At 38.9% G+C, this 14677-nt stretch overlaps 1 protein-coding gene across 2 annotated transcripts in view; it reads right to left on the bottom strand.

The window, feature by feature from the left end:
• Positions 1 to 14677, bottom strand: part of LOC126333765 (anaphase-promoting complex subunit 1) — a 353884-nt gene that overhangs the window by 286654 nt on the left and 52553 nt on the right. For both annotated transcript variants that reach the window (XM_049996770.1, XM_049996779.1), the window contains exon 5: positions 8286 to 8442. In XM_049996770.1, the coding sequence (XP_049852727.1) occupies positions 8286 to 8442 (157 nt within the window). The remainder of the gene's footprint in view (positions 1 to 8285; positions 8443 to 14677) is intronic.

Below are 14677 nucleotides of genomic sequence, written 5' to 3'. Positions count from 1 at the left end.
ACTGAAGACCACAACAACAACAACAACAACAACATCTCCATGCGTCAGCTACAAATGTAATATGTGAAGTATATCCTCAGTAAATCCATTACAGATTAATCTACAGTGCACATTCTCCTGAACAAAAGACACAGTGGCATAGACAACCTATGTCACCAGCTAGTTTAGGACTAGCCTTAAGAACAGAACTTTTGTAAATTCTGCACTTCTCATTTTCAACTCAGACATTATTGACAAGCATATTAATAAACAGAGGGCAAGATGCTCATAGTGCAGTCAAATAATCTGCATAAAATGTGAAGGAAAGGGACCACAGACAGAAAGCTAGTATTAAAAAAAGACAAGAGAAAAATTTGTACTGCATATTTAAAATGTGATTATGAATGTCAAAATCCTGCAATAGACTATACAACCTGCCAAAATTTACTACTGAGGATTGCAGCTAAACCTGCTGAGACTATAATTCAATTTACATGTAATACCCAAACGGTCAGCAATCATTGTGACATTGTGTCTCACTTCCTGGCAGACAAAATTAAAGCCACAAGATCATTCAGGTGCAATAATTACTAATCTCCACTTATGCAGAGTAGGAATTGACGCAGGGACATCATTCAGCGCAGACAGATGGTCTCAATGCCATATACCATACAGCAGCCATCTCTTCACATACACATAAAATTACAATGACCACTGTAATTTAAAATTGAAATTATTGAACCTAACATTAATATACTGCAGCCATGCTAAGGAATGTAAGCTGCTGACCAATGAGTATTTGCAGCAAATGCAATGAGCACTTTGCAACCACCTGCGGAATAGTGAAGACACAAGACATCTGCATCATGTACACTTTGCTGATGTATATTGTACATAAAATCAAAGAAAGTAATCAAAAGATACAAGAAGTTAACTGTCAGCCTCAAAATTCATCTACTGATGCATTTAGGAAGGGTACTAGAGAGCTTTGAGAGGAATTATGATGACCTGAGGCATGCAGAATAACTGTCAGACTTTGGCACAATCAATAAAAGCTGCATGAAAATACAGAAAATTCAGAAACTGGTAAGACTAAATCATGCAAAAACAAATACTGATGTTATGGAAGTTAAAATGAAGTTGACTATCACCATCACATCCAGTGCCATGGACAAGAATAATGTCACAAACTGACAGTTCCAGTCTTTCCAACTGACAGGCAATATCCATTGTTTGCATCTGTAAAACAATTTAAAGATGAATTTCCATGTAATTGGGACAAATACAACAGAATAAGCTTCTGCATTAGCTGAGTGCAACAAGAAACACAGGCAGAGGATAGCCATAAGGAAGAAGAACGGAGTAATTATGAACCATTTGAATCAAACACAAAATTCATTCAAGAAAACGAGAATTATCAAACAAAATTGCTGGTCAGTATTTACCATGAGGCTGTGAGATATTTATCCTAACTCTCCAAACTACTTGGGAGGAATAGATTTGGAAAGTTGAAAAAGGAAGGGCACATCACTTGGATCCTGTAATGGGAGGCACCCATCCATTATGAGGACAGAGAGATGAATGTGAAAGGAGAAGCATCAGAGAAAGGAGACTGAATATAATAGATCAGTAAGCAGAGTGCCAGCTTTTGCCCAGAAATCATGACAAGGTAAGTAGTAAAGATGGATTAAGGGGAAGAGAAATGACCAGTACAATTTCGAACTAGGAAAAGGGAAGATGGAATGAGATGGGAGTGGAGAGAGGAAAGGGATAATAATGCAGACAAAAAAGTGAAATACTTAAATGAAAATAATAAATACATTGTGGTGCTGAAACTAATGGGACACCTCCTACTTTCATGTAAGATTTCCTCTTGCCTGGCACAATGCAGCAACTCAACATGGCATGGACTCAACAATTCTTTGCAAGTCGCATGCAGAAATACTGAGCCATCCACAAAAAGGAGAGGAGTGAGGAAGACAGGTGGGTGTGCTGGCAGAGGGCAGAAAATAAATAGGGTAGTAGATGAGAATGGGGAGGAGATGATAGGACAGAGGGGATGCAGGAGTGGAGAATATGTTGTAAGGCTAATTCCCATCTGTGCACCTATGTATTACAAATATGAACAACTTAAATTGAAGTGATCACACAGATACCATTGTGTGGAAGGCGAACCAATGACCGTTTTGTTGGCAGAACACTTAGAAGATGCAACAGGTCTACTAAAGAGACTGCCTACACTACACTTGTCCATCATCTTTTGGAGTAGCGCTGTGCTGTGTGTGATCAGTACCAGATAGGATTGATGAAGGACATTGAAAAAAAAAGCAAGTTGTGGTGACAATCATAAAAACAAAAGCATTTTTGAGTTGCAGCATGATCTTTTCATGAAATTTCATTCAACAACTTTCTCCTACGAGTGCAATTTTTTTTTTTTGTTGATACCTACCTATATAGGGAGAAATTATCATCACAATAAAGTAAGAGAAATCAGAACTCACGTGTAAAGATTTAAGTGTACATTTTCTCACCTATCGTTCAAGAGCAGAACAGAAGAGAAATAGTCTGAAGATATTTTAATAAACCAGCTGCCAAGAGCTTAAGAATGAACTGCAGAGTACTGCTGTCGATGTAGATGTAATGTCTCATTTATTTTTGCTTCTAATGAGTCCTTACTTTTTGCTACCCATGAGTAGTAGAAAGTATATTAAATAAAGAAGGATTTCAGTTTGTGAGAAGAAAAAGAGGTTTGCAGCAAAATTTAATGCATTTTTCATATAAATAGGTATAACTTTCACATTAAGCACAAAGAAGATGAAAGCTGGGAAAAAATGTCAATAACTTTTCTAAAAATATGAATATTTGCAATGGAAGCAATAATTTATAACAGCAAGAGTGTCCTGAGATTTTGCATTTTTACATAGTGTTTTATTCCCTCTTTCCCTTTCTTCATGTGTTTCTTAATAGTGTTGAGTTCGAGAAAGTTTTTTGCCGTAATTGTTGCGATTGTTTATAAACAAGGTACTGCATGAAAAAAAAAAAAAAAAAAAGCTACACAAATATTCTGTCAGATCTTGATAAGGATATTGGGAAGTTGAATGACAAAATATGTCTTGCGTATAATTTTGACTGACACTAGGGATTCCTACCTTCTCCTCTTTGTCACTCTTGCAACTATTTTTCTGCATCTTTATACACTGAAGAGCCAAACGAACAAGTGCACCTGCCTAATATTGTGCAGGGGCCCCACGAGCACGCAGAAGTGCCACAACAGAATGTGGCATGGTCTCGACTAATGTCTGAAGTAAGGCTGGAGGGAATTGACACCATGAATCTAGTAGAACTGTCCATAAATCCGTAGGAGTACGAGGGGCTGGAGATCCGTTCTGAACATCACGTTGCAATCTACCCCAGATATGCTCAATAATGTTCATGTCTGGGGAGTTTGGTGGCTATCAGACCTGTTTAAACTCAGACGAGTGTTTCTGGAGCCACTCTGTAGCAAATCTGCTCCTGTGGGGTGTCGCATTGTCCTGCTGTAATTGCCCAAGTCTGACGAAATGCACAACAGACAGGAATGGATACAGGTGATCAGACAGGATGCTTACATACATATAACCCGTCAGAGTCATTTCTAGACGTATCAGGGGTCCCATATCACTCCAACAGCACATGTCTCACACCATTACAGAGCCCCCACCAGCTTGGACAGTCCCCTGCTGACATGCAGGATCCATGGAGTCATGAGGTTGTCTCCATACCCGTACACTTCTGTCAGCTCGATACAAGTTGAAATGAGACTCGTCTGACCAGACAACATGTTTCCAGTCATCAACAGTCCAATGTCGAGGTTGATGAGCCCACACGAGGCATAAAGCTTTGTGTCATGCAGTCATCAAGGATACTTGAGTGGGCCTTCGGATCTGAAAGTCCATATCGATGATGTTTCATTGAATGATTCACACACTGATACTTGTGGATGGCCCAGCACTGAAACCTGAAGCAATTTGAGGAAGGGCTTCACTTCAGTCATGTTGAACGATTCTCTTCAGTTGGCACTCTTTCCAATGGCCCATTCTTCCAGAAACTTTTCCCACTCATAGTGATGTCGGAGATATTCATGGTACACTTGTGAAATGGTTGTACAGGAAAACCCCCACTTCATCGCTACCTCGGAGACGCTGTGTCCCATTGCTTGTGCGCCGACTATGACACCATGTTCAAACTCACTTAAATCTTTATAACCCTAATTCCATTCTGTTTTGAACTTGATTATGTCATGCCATACCCCAGGTACATTGTGATTGAATGTGAAATGTAGTTGTTTTTGGCATGTAACTCCATGGTTCATTTGTAAACCATAGTTGTGTTAACAGGATGACCTGCAGTCGATGTACTAAATAGTTATTTAACATATTTTTAAACTGAATGGTCAGGAGAAAGAAAAATAGGTAAGTCACTTTTTTCGAAAGTGAGTTATTGCTGCACTTCATTTCAGACTGATCATACACATCTGGTGCTATGCTAAAACTGGAGGGAGGCGGAGGGGGGAAATATCCAGAGACATTAGCATTCAAAGTTTTGCTGTGGGGCAGAAAGAACCGGTTAGTTAAATTCTTCAGGGGAAAGAAACAGGCAAGTCAGTGGGGACTCATCTGCTCATGAGAGAGCACAGTCCCCCTCCTGCCCACTAAACTGTAGTAGAGGAAAAACAAAAAGCAGATGTCTGTCTGCATGGACTCTGCAAAAAATGTATCCTTGCCAATATGGTAACCAGTAACCAGTGACATTTACTTTAAGCAGCAACTTGCGATCTTCTTGCAACAGATGAATCTGTGTTTTGTGTTTATCCTGAATGCACTCCAAAAAAGGGCACAAATGAAGTGAAGTCTTCCTTTTACACTTTGTCACTCGTACACTGGATGAGGACACTGAAAACCTATATACAGGAATGGTCAATGTTCAGGGATAGGACAGGGATGAACATTTGAAGCAAAAAAGTCTAGTAAACTTGGACTCTAAAGGCATACCTTAAGAGCTATGAGTACTTATTCAATAGAAGAGATGTGTTTCACATAGCGAAGATAAAGAAAGTAGTCATTGTTCTTAAGGTAGCCATGTTTACTGGACATATTTTTCTCCTTTTGTCTACACTATCACCTCTCAAAATATGGAATGCAAGAAGCTTGCAGCAGAAGAGATTTGTTTCACACTATGGAAAATGATCTTTCATATCATTTCCCTGAATGATGAAAGTTTCACCTGCGGCATCTTATGTATTTTGTGGTTCTGCTGGCGGTCAAAATAAAAACTTCACCATTTTCCACATCATTTGTGCTTAAGAGGGGGACAAAAATTTTGGATTAGGGAACACAAATGCACTGATGGAAACACATGATGATTTCAAGGAAATGATCACAGCATCCAGATGGGAGCCATCCTGTTTGACTGTGGTGAGTGTTAATCAAGAAATGGAAAACGCTATTTGACTCAAAGTATACTGCAAAGTGCCGTTTCAAACTCAGGCTGTTAAGATATCATCATCTGGATCCAGCAACTTCCATATGCTGAAATATCAAATGACATATTAGGGAGGAATGCAAACTGGCATAATAAAGGCACCATGCTAAATGTGACTGACGGCTGGGCTGTATGAGCTTCCCATATCAGCTAATAATCGTATTTTTAATGTGTTCTTTGAATACTTTATAAAGGTAAAATTCAATACACATCCACAAAATACGGACCAGTCCTGCAACATAACTTGGGCTGCAATGCCATGCACTGTATTAATCTCCAAATCATCAATAGCCTTGTAAATGGTGAAACAGGAACATCGTCTGTATCGCCTCATGCAGCACAGCATGGCTCAGTGGCATAAAGACTGTGCTCGAATCACTCGCAGCCTCTTGGTAAACGTAGGAGGCTGCGCGCTTGTGCAATGGCAGCTCTGTGTTGTGTAACCACAATCGAGCTATGCGGAACAGCTGAGGAAACCCAGAGGGGGCCCCAGAAAATTTCCGTGTTACGTGACAATATACTTTCGTCAGAACTGTAAAACTTATCATTTATTTGAATGGTAAAGGTTTTATACACTGGCATATAACTTGCTGACACTTTAGGAAACAAAAGGATCAATCCAAATGAAGTGGTGCAATAAAAATTAAGTTGGATGCTTGACCATTTTTAAATATTTTACCCTATAACTGAGAAGTTCAAGACAGTTTTTTTTTTTTTTTTTTTTTTTTTTTTTTTTTTTTTTTTTTTTTTTTTTTTTTTGATTTGCCTTTCATCTTTACTGAATGGCAGCCATTTTCATTTGTAAGCACGCGACGAAGTTTCAGTTTAGCAAAAATATGAATATCACTGCACTGGGTTAAGTTACAGCATTGCAATTGACATGATTGTTTTTAAAAAAGTGTCCTCTGCAACATTGTCTACTACAAAAAATACTCTAAATTCAAAATAACCAGTCAAAATGACCTCCAAAGTTTGGTATCCAAATTTAGAAAAATCTAGTTTTTAGACCCGAAAATAACAAACAAGATGTCACATTGTTGGAATATTGTGCATGGACAACAAAAGGAAAAACTGAGACACCTCAAGATATCAACATATCACCGGGAAAGCCTGAATGATTACAACAACTTAATGTAATACAGTAAAAAAGGTCATGCCTATCTGAAAGATTATAATGCAATACTTCATAATGTACTTTACAAACATGAATGGCAATGACGTTTCCCATGGACAGAACTGTTTCTATTCTGTTCCTTTGTCCAATGTATGTGTCATCTCATTCAAGTTTGAGATGCTGTAAAAACATTAGTTTCTGCAAGCCTAGATAAGTTTTGGTGTTAAGGTCCCTTAGTCTCTATTAATGGTCCAATGCAAATCTGAAATCATATAAAGATACAGAATTATAATATATCCCCGAAATTATTTAGTTTCTCCCAAGATAGTTCATAAGCGAAAGGTGAATGGCCAGACTGGAATACATAATAGGTTTGCTGGTATATGCTATCTGTCTACGCTCTTTTCCAAGCAGTGGCTGTATCACTCTACTCTAGTTGTTCTCATATCACTTTAGCAACTGATGTGTAACTGCAACACTACTCTCCTTTCCAAGTAGTATCTACCAGTAACTCCAGATTCTTTAAGGAATCAAACTCCTGTGTATAACACAGACTCAAATATTAGATTACTTTACAAATAAGTTTGTGTGTTAAATATTTGACAGTATGGGTGTAAGTGAGAAAAAGTTTAGAAAAAATCTGAAATCGTGCTTAAAGTTTGCTGGAAGTCGCTTAGTGCTCTCATTCTCAAATACTGGCTGAATGAAGTCCATGAACTTGTGCTGCCTCAAAACAAACACATAGTTTCTAACTGTAATATTTGTCTTAGTGTGTCAGACTTTTAACATAAGGCTGTGTCTTGTACTGAGTAGATTATGACAGCATTTTAGGTTTTCTTTTTAATTTAGTCAATAACTACATGAAATATTGAAAATAATTTTTGTTATCCTGCAACTGGTACTGGATTATGGGTTCCCAACAGCCTTTTTGCGCGAAAATTGTCCTGTATCACTAATGTTGTACTATAGGCACTGGAAAATGGTCTCCGACCAAATTGGTCATATATTAATATACAATTAAATATAAATTATAAATCAGCTTCACACACTGTACTGTCATTTCTTCAATACTATCATAAGAGAAAATTAACAGATAACACTTTCCCTATGAAAAGGTGACTGAATATGCCAATAACTCAAAAGTGACAGCAGACCACATGACAAATTTAAATAAAACAGAATATAAAAAAAAATATATTAAAAACAAAGATTCCAAGACTTACCAAGCGGGAAAGCGCCGGTAGATAGGCACAATAAATAAAACACACACACAGAATTTCTAGCTTTCGCAACCGGCGGTTGTTGCTTCTTTCCTGAAGAAGCAACTGCCGGTTGCGAAAGCTAGAAATTCTGTGTGTGTGTTTGTGTGTTTTATTTATTATTCCGGTAGATAGGCACAATAAATAAAACACACGAACACACACACAGAATTTTTAGCTTTCGCAACCGGCAGTTGCTTCTTCTTTCCTGAAGAAGCAACCGCCGGTTGCGAAAGCTAGAAATTGTGTGTATGTGTTTGTGTGTTTTATTTATTGCGCCTATCTACCAGCACTTTCCCGCTTGGTAAGTCTTGGAATCTTTGTTTTTAATATATTTTTCCCATGTGGAAGTTTCTTTCTATTTTATTTAGAACATAAAAAAATAGAAATGAAATAAAGGTAAAATGACTTACCATGTTTTGATACTACCGGGGTAACATCATCTAAAGGGTGTGATAATGAAAAAATTGTAGGTGGATTTTCATCAAATTCATAATCAAAATGAGGTGCTGAAACATTTGTTGCCCGTTCAAGTAGGAGGCCGTACTTGCAGGGCCATGCTGCAGACACCTGGAAAGAAATCGACAAACGTCAAGATGTTTTTCTTTTCTTTTTTTTAATTTCAGACATTTATTCTTTCCATGGAATTTGTTCGAATTTGGGCTCCTAGCAGACACTGCTGTCCATATAATCCCCTTTAACTCAGTAATCATGTACACACAGCTGAGCAGTACACAAGAACTGGCTGTGCAAGTCACTCATGAGTTGCTTCTTCCATTAATAAGTTACACCTCTAAAATTTCTCATAATGATTGCCATTTCAGATCTGGGTTACTACAGTTTCATGCTACCAAGATTCCTGTTCAATATTTCAGAATAGTTCTTTTTAAAATTATTTATTTTTAAATGATACAGAGACTTATTTTCTGCTTATTTATTTATTTATTTGTTCATCCAAGGATCATCTCACAATGGTATATCAATTGTTACTGTAATACAATGAAAATTAATGGCTCACAATATACACATACACAGAATACGTAAGTATGGTTTATAAGGATATGACAGGGGGTCAGTTTTACATACCATATAGTATTTTCTGTATTTAAAATCAGTTATTAACTACAGCATAGACACAGCTTTTTTTAAGCCTTGGCATACTGTTTTTATGCAGAAAATAGCCAACATATGAAAAAATTTTAAAGAGCTACTATAACTAACTACAAAGTCAATTATGTAGGCAGCAGTAACCCAGAAACAGTTCCATAAATCACCAACAATATTACACATGTCTTGCTAATATTTGTGTACCTCGAAAACATACTGAGTTGTATACGAGCAGAAATTATGAAGAGATTTCTGAAAATAACTATCTTTTCATTACATAATAGTAAAGAAGTACATCAACAGTGTTCTGGAAGGCAAGAAACATTGTACTTATCCTTGTAATCTCAGCTGCAGAAATCTGCTTTTAATTTCATCCCTGCCAATCAGTTTATTCAGGTCTTTTCTGTTGACAGAAAAAGTAGCCTCTTATTCTACCTACTATCAGTTTTAACTTTCCACACATTTCACTTTCTCCACCTTTGCCTCTACAGATAACGCCACATTCTAAAAGCTGAGTCTCAATCAATTGCAACTGCTTTGGCCCACTGTCAATGCTACTGCTATAATTTCACTCAACAGCAGCAACACTTATTTTTCAGTAAAATACCAAATAGAGAAACTATACATGAAAAAGGATGGACATCTGCTTGCCAACAGTTAGGAAAGGAATAACTGGAGTCTGATAACATATAACAAAAGGGAAAAAAAGATTGAATCTCTAGCATTTAAAATTTCCTTCTTCTTTTGTTGGAAGATGGAGACTGGGGGAGGGGGGGGGGGGGGGGGAGGAAGGTAAGTTGCTAAGCTCCAAACCAGCCCTAAAGGACATATGAAAGGTACTAAAGAGCTGTTAGACTTAGCATCAATCTAATAGCCAAGGGTAAAAATACTCACAAAAGCCGCAGGCAACCAGTATATTGAGGAATGAATATGAGGAGGAGGAGAAAATTACAACAATAAAAGATGTGGCCAAAACTAGCCATAATAAAAAGAATGTTACTGTGATTGTATCTAAAAGCAATACAAAGAAACAACCAGTAATACCACCCATATTCTATACAATATACAAAGGTGTTAACAGAAAACAGAGAGAAAGCAGTATGTGAACACAGAAGAAAGGGAAACCCCTGAAAGAGGAGAGAGAGAGAGAGAGAGAGAGAGAGAGAGAGAGAGAGAGAGAGAGAAAGCAGACGAAATCAGCTAAAGCAATCTGTATGGCAGATAAGTAAAAATATGAGAGGCAGTGCCTGTGTTCAAAGTAGTAAGCACAGGTGTTTGCAGGAAAGATCAATGTATCCTGGAAAATATGGTTCCAAACTACAGAGATGATAATAGGATCTCCCACATGTACACACATCTCATCAATTTAATTGTAGTTAATTTATGATTAATTTTTCTAGCCCCATACTTCTCACTGTCCTTCAACCCTATTTCATTTAGATTTTGCATTCTCCACCTTCATTTATATTCTCTTTTGATAGATACCCTTTGTGAAATTTTATTTATTCATTCCCCCTTTCCTACCATTTTGTTCCCCTATTTTTAATCTTGATTTCTGTGCAGTCCTAAAGCATCAACAACACACTGACCATTGCCACACTGCAAAATGGCATCAAGAAGGCACCGACTCGCTAACCAATGGAAAGAGCAGGCAGTGCCACACCTCCAGGTGGACAGAGTTCAGCGCCTCTGTCAATGCTCATTCAATTGTGGTGCATGTTACAGTGTAGGACAATGCGCAACCTAAGTTTTTTCAGGTGCAGCCTGCGCCTCACACACTTAGAGACAAAGTAAACTTCAAGAATGACAAGACAATGGTGCTATTGCTCCTCTCCAAGCTAGTCAATGGGTTGCTCCCTTAGTAATCTTACCAAAGCCTCCTGGAAGACTTCATCTTTGTGTTGGCTTTAAATCCACCATGAATCCACAAACAATAATTGATACTTACCTGTTCCCTCGTCCTGAGGAATTAATGGACAGACTTGGTGCAGTCCACTATCTTTGAAGAACTGACTCATGCAATGTGTATTCCCAAATTCTACTGGATGAGGAGTCTTGGAAAGTGTTTGTGGCCAACACACATTTAGGGTTGCTCAAATTTTTGCACTTACCCTTTGAGAGTGCTTCCGTGCTCGCCATACAGCACCACTACTTGGAACAGCTTACTGCAAAAGTTCCATTATGTTCAAATTATTCGTACGATATTATAGTGTCAGGACATGCCCCACAAGAAAATATCAGTAATATTCATCTGCTTTTTCATGTGCTTTCAGCTGCAGGTTTGAAGGTGCCCTTATTCAGCATGAAATACAGTATTTAGGCCATGTTCTTCATAGCCAAGGTGATCATCCCCTTCAATCACATTTGCTGGCCACCCGGGACATGTAACGGGATTGCAGTTAGTTCTCGGAAAGCTGAAATGTTATATCCGATTTATACCCAATGCAGCCCAGATCAGGGCTCCATTGCATTGGTTGCACTGGAACAATGTGCCTTTTGTTTGGACCAAATGGTGTCAGGAATACCTTGACTGATAAATGCCTTGTTTATTTCGATCAAGCTATGTCTATGGTTTTCACAGTGGATACTTATTCGTATGGAATCGGAGCTGTACTCTCACAGTAATCAGAGCTGTACTCTCACACAAACTTGTTTCACTGGACAGATCGATAGCTTTCGCTCCCAAATTATTGCCAAGACTCAATGTAACTATTCCTACACTCGAGAAGGAAGCACTCACTATTGTCTATGGCATGACAAAGTTTTCACCATTATCTGGTGGTCAGAAGTTTTACCTAGTGTCGGATCATAACCCACTTCAGTCTTTGTTTCATCCGGCCAAACCAGTTCTGCCACACACAGCTCAGCTGCAACATTTGGCATTGTTACTGTCACAGTATCAGTATGAAATATTGTACCGGCATGCAAATGCTGACACCCTTTGTCGCCTCCCTGTCGGTCCACTTCTGAATTCGATGCTACTGCCGCATTTTGTTGTCAGATCGATGTGCAAGAACCTGAGCTTTTACAGACTTTTTCACTGAACTATAGGAAAATTGCACAAGCCATAGAAGCAGACCGTGACTTTAACATTTTGTGCACTACATCCGTTCTGCATCCCTTGTGCATCGATATTTTGCTCGTCGGCATAACCTCTCCGTCCAGTCTGAAACATTCCTAAAATGTTTCAGAATGACTGGACAATCACACGTGCTTAGTCCTAAAGAGTTGCACAGAGATGTGTTGCAACGGCTCACCAAGGACATTGGGGAACAGCACACAGAAAATACTTAGTGTGTCAGCACTGTACTTGGCCGGACATGGACACTCACATTGAACAAATGACGTCACAGTGTCACGCTTCATCTGAAAATCTATCAGTGCAGCCGCAAACGTGGCAATGAGTACATATTAACATTGCTGGTCCCTTCGGGAACACTTGTTGACTTATTGTTATAGACTCTTTTAGCATATATCCATTTGCAGTGGTCATGAACTCAACTACATCCCATAGTACTATTCACCAGATGATGGGAGAGAGAATGATTCTTCGAAATTTGGGTGCTTGCTTGTATTTAATTCAAGGTCCTGCTGGGTTGCTGCTCTGCCATCAGAACCAGATTCATGTTTATCACTTGAAAGATTTTTCTGCATATTTTCTGTCCACAGTTTTGCATCCTACTGGGATCTTGAGGCCAGCACAGCCGCCCTCAGGTGCCTCTTCTGCACGACATGTGGAACCGATGAAGCTGAACCCATCGCCTTTACCATTACAGCAGGTCACCTTCCCAGCACTTGTCCCAGCATCTGCTGTGGATGCACTGCCCTTGCCATTCTCGTCACCATCCTCTCCATTTTTCATCGGACTAGCTGAGGAAGAGGCTGGACACCCTTTCAGGGGTTACCAACTGACATTCCCCTCGGAGCACGGGACGGATGTGGGGGGAGCAGCCGGGGGCTCAGTGTTGGTCCGAGTTGTGGCTCCCTTCTCCTCATGCCACCCAGCTTCCTGCCTTCCCTCCTGTTGTCATAAATGGCTCCCTACACAACAACACTGTGACATTTTGGAGGGGAAGAAGGTGCAGTCCTTATGCATTGACTGCACACCGACCAGTACAGCACCGTGAAACAACAACAAAAATGCACTGACCTGCATGCCACCAGAAAAGGGGGCAGCATCATACCTCTAGGAAGACAGAGTTCAGCACCCCCTATCAACGCTGATTCAACCAGCTGGCCATCACTGTTTGGCCCAGTTCGGTTGCAGACATCGAGACCATCAGCACTGAGTATTAGGAAGAAGATACTTAGCCTGCGTTCTACAAGTAGTAATAGACTGTATAAGTAACTGCACATAGGAGGCACAAAAGCACATACCTCAAGTTAAGTTTTATTTATTTTCTTTTTAAAGTTGAAGTATTGTAACAATCTGAAAGTTTAACGTACAGATGACCTGGATTCTTGCCACCAGTCATTGTAACTTCTCTCCTTCCTTGTTTGTGTCAGTTCCGACACCCACAGCAGCTGACACAACAATATCCATCTGAAAATTATTTCTTTGAAAGTTAGCATCCATCTCTGAGCAACATACTGCCTACAACGCATTTTCCATACACTATACCATAAATCCAAGTAACTAATGCAATGACATTTCTGATCCTTTTCCCGCATCATGTCTCTGGCCACATGGCCACATCTAGTGTGTGAGGTTATTTTCTTTTAATCCTGCACTTTTATGGTTTTCATCATGGTTTCTTATCTCTCTCTCTCTCTCTCTCTCTCTTTCTCTCTCTGGTTCAGATTCCATTTGTGTACTTTTACCCACCCTGTTCTTGCATTCAAATATACACGGTGCACCATCTTGGCAGTTGTGTACATGTTGCAACCAGAGATCTTGCACATTCCTTTTGTACTCCATTGTGTACATTTTATATGTATGTCCATGCGATACATAAATAAGGAATGCAAGAGGAATAGTCAGAAAGTTTTAATTATCAACTAGAGAAACTCAAGTTGTGTTCTGCTGTTAGTGCTTCTCTATGTATTCATTCTCCAATGTGAAACATCTCTCCCAACAATGAATAACATGGTGCAGGCCTTGGTTGTACTACTGAAAAATTCTGTTGCATAATAATTCGAATTTTAGAATGCAAACCTATCAAAGATATACTGGAATATCTTGTAGCCCTAATTGTTTTGCACCCAAAAATGCATACTTTTAGCAGGAAAACATTTAAGTTAATAAAACATCTGAAACATAAAATTTTGTAGTCTAGAATATCCTTTGAGAGTGTTAGTACGCTACACAGCAGAAACATATGTGCCTGAAATTCTGCTCAGAAAATATAACTTAATATGAATGTCATTTTAAGAATACACAGTCAATAGGGAAATAAAGTAACTTCACTGTCAGAGATGTAAAAGTACTGCTCTCAACTTTTGTATTTTATATTGTGAAATGAAATGATCGTAAGGCATTACTTGTTGGATGACCCTATCTGGGGTTGTTCAGTGACATAGTGCAAGTCTTTTTGGTGACTTGTGCACCAATGATGATGACAACACAATGCCATTTTTGTTACTTGCTGTCTATTTCAATATTATGTAAAACCCTTCCTTCGTTTCTTGAAGTGAGCAACATAAGCAATGCTACAGTCACTCACCACTGAGCTATAGTAGAATACAATCATTGCATATG

Source organism: Schistocerca gregaria, chromosome 1 (genome assembly GCF_023897955.1).
Source record: "Schistocerca gregaria isolate iqSchGreg1 chromosome 1, iqSchGreg1.2, whole genome shotgun sequence".
NCBI classification, from domain to species: domain Eukaryota; kingdom Metazoa; phylum Arthropoda; class Insecta; order Orthoptera; family Acrididae; genus Schistocerca; species Schistocerca gregaria.
Note: the sequence above shows the minus strand (reverse complement) of the source record. Positions and strands in the feature narration are given on the sequence as shown.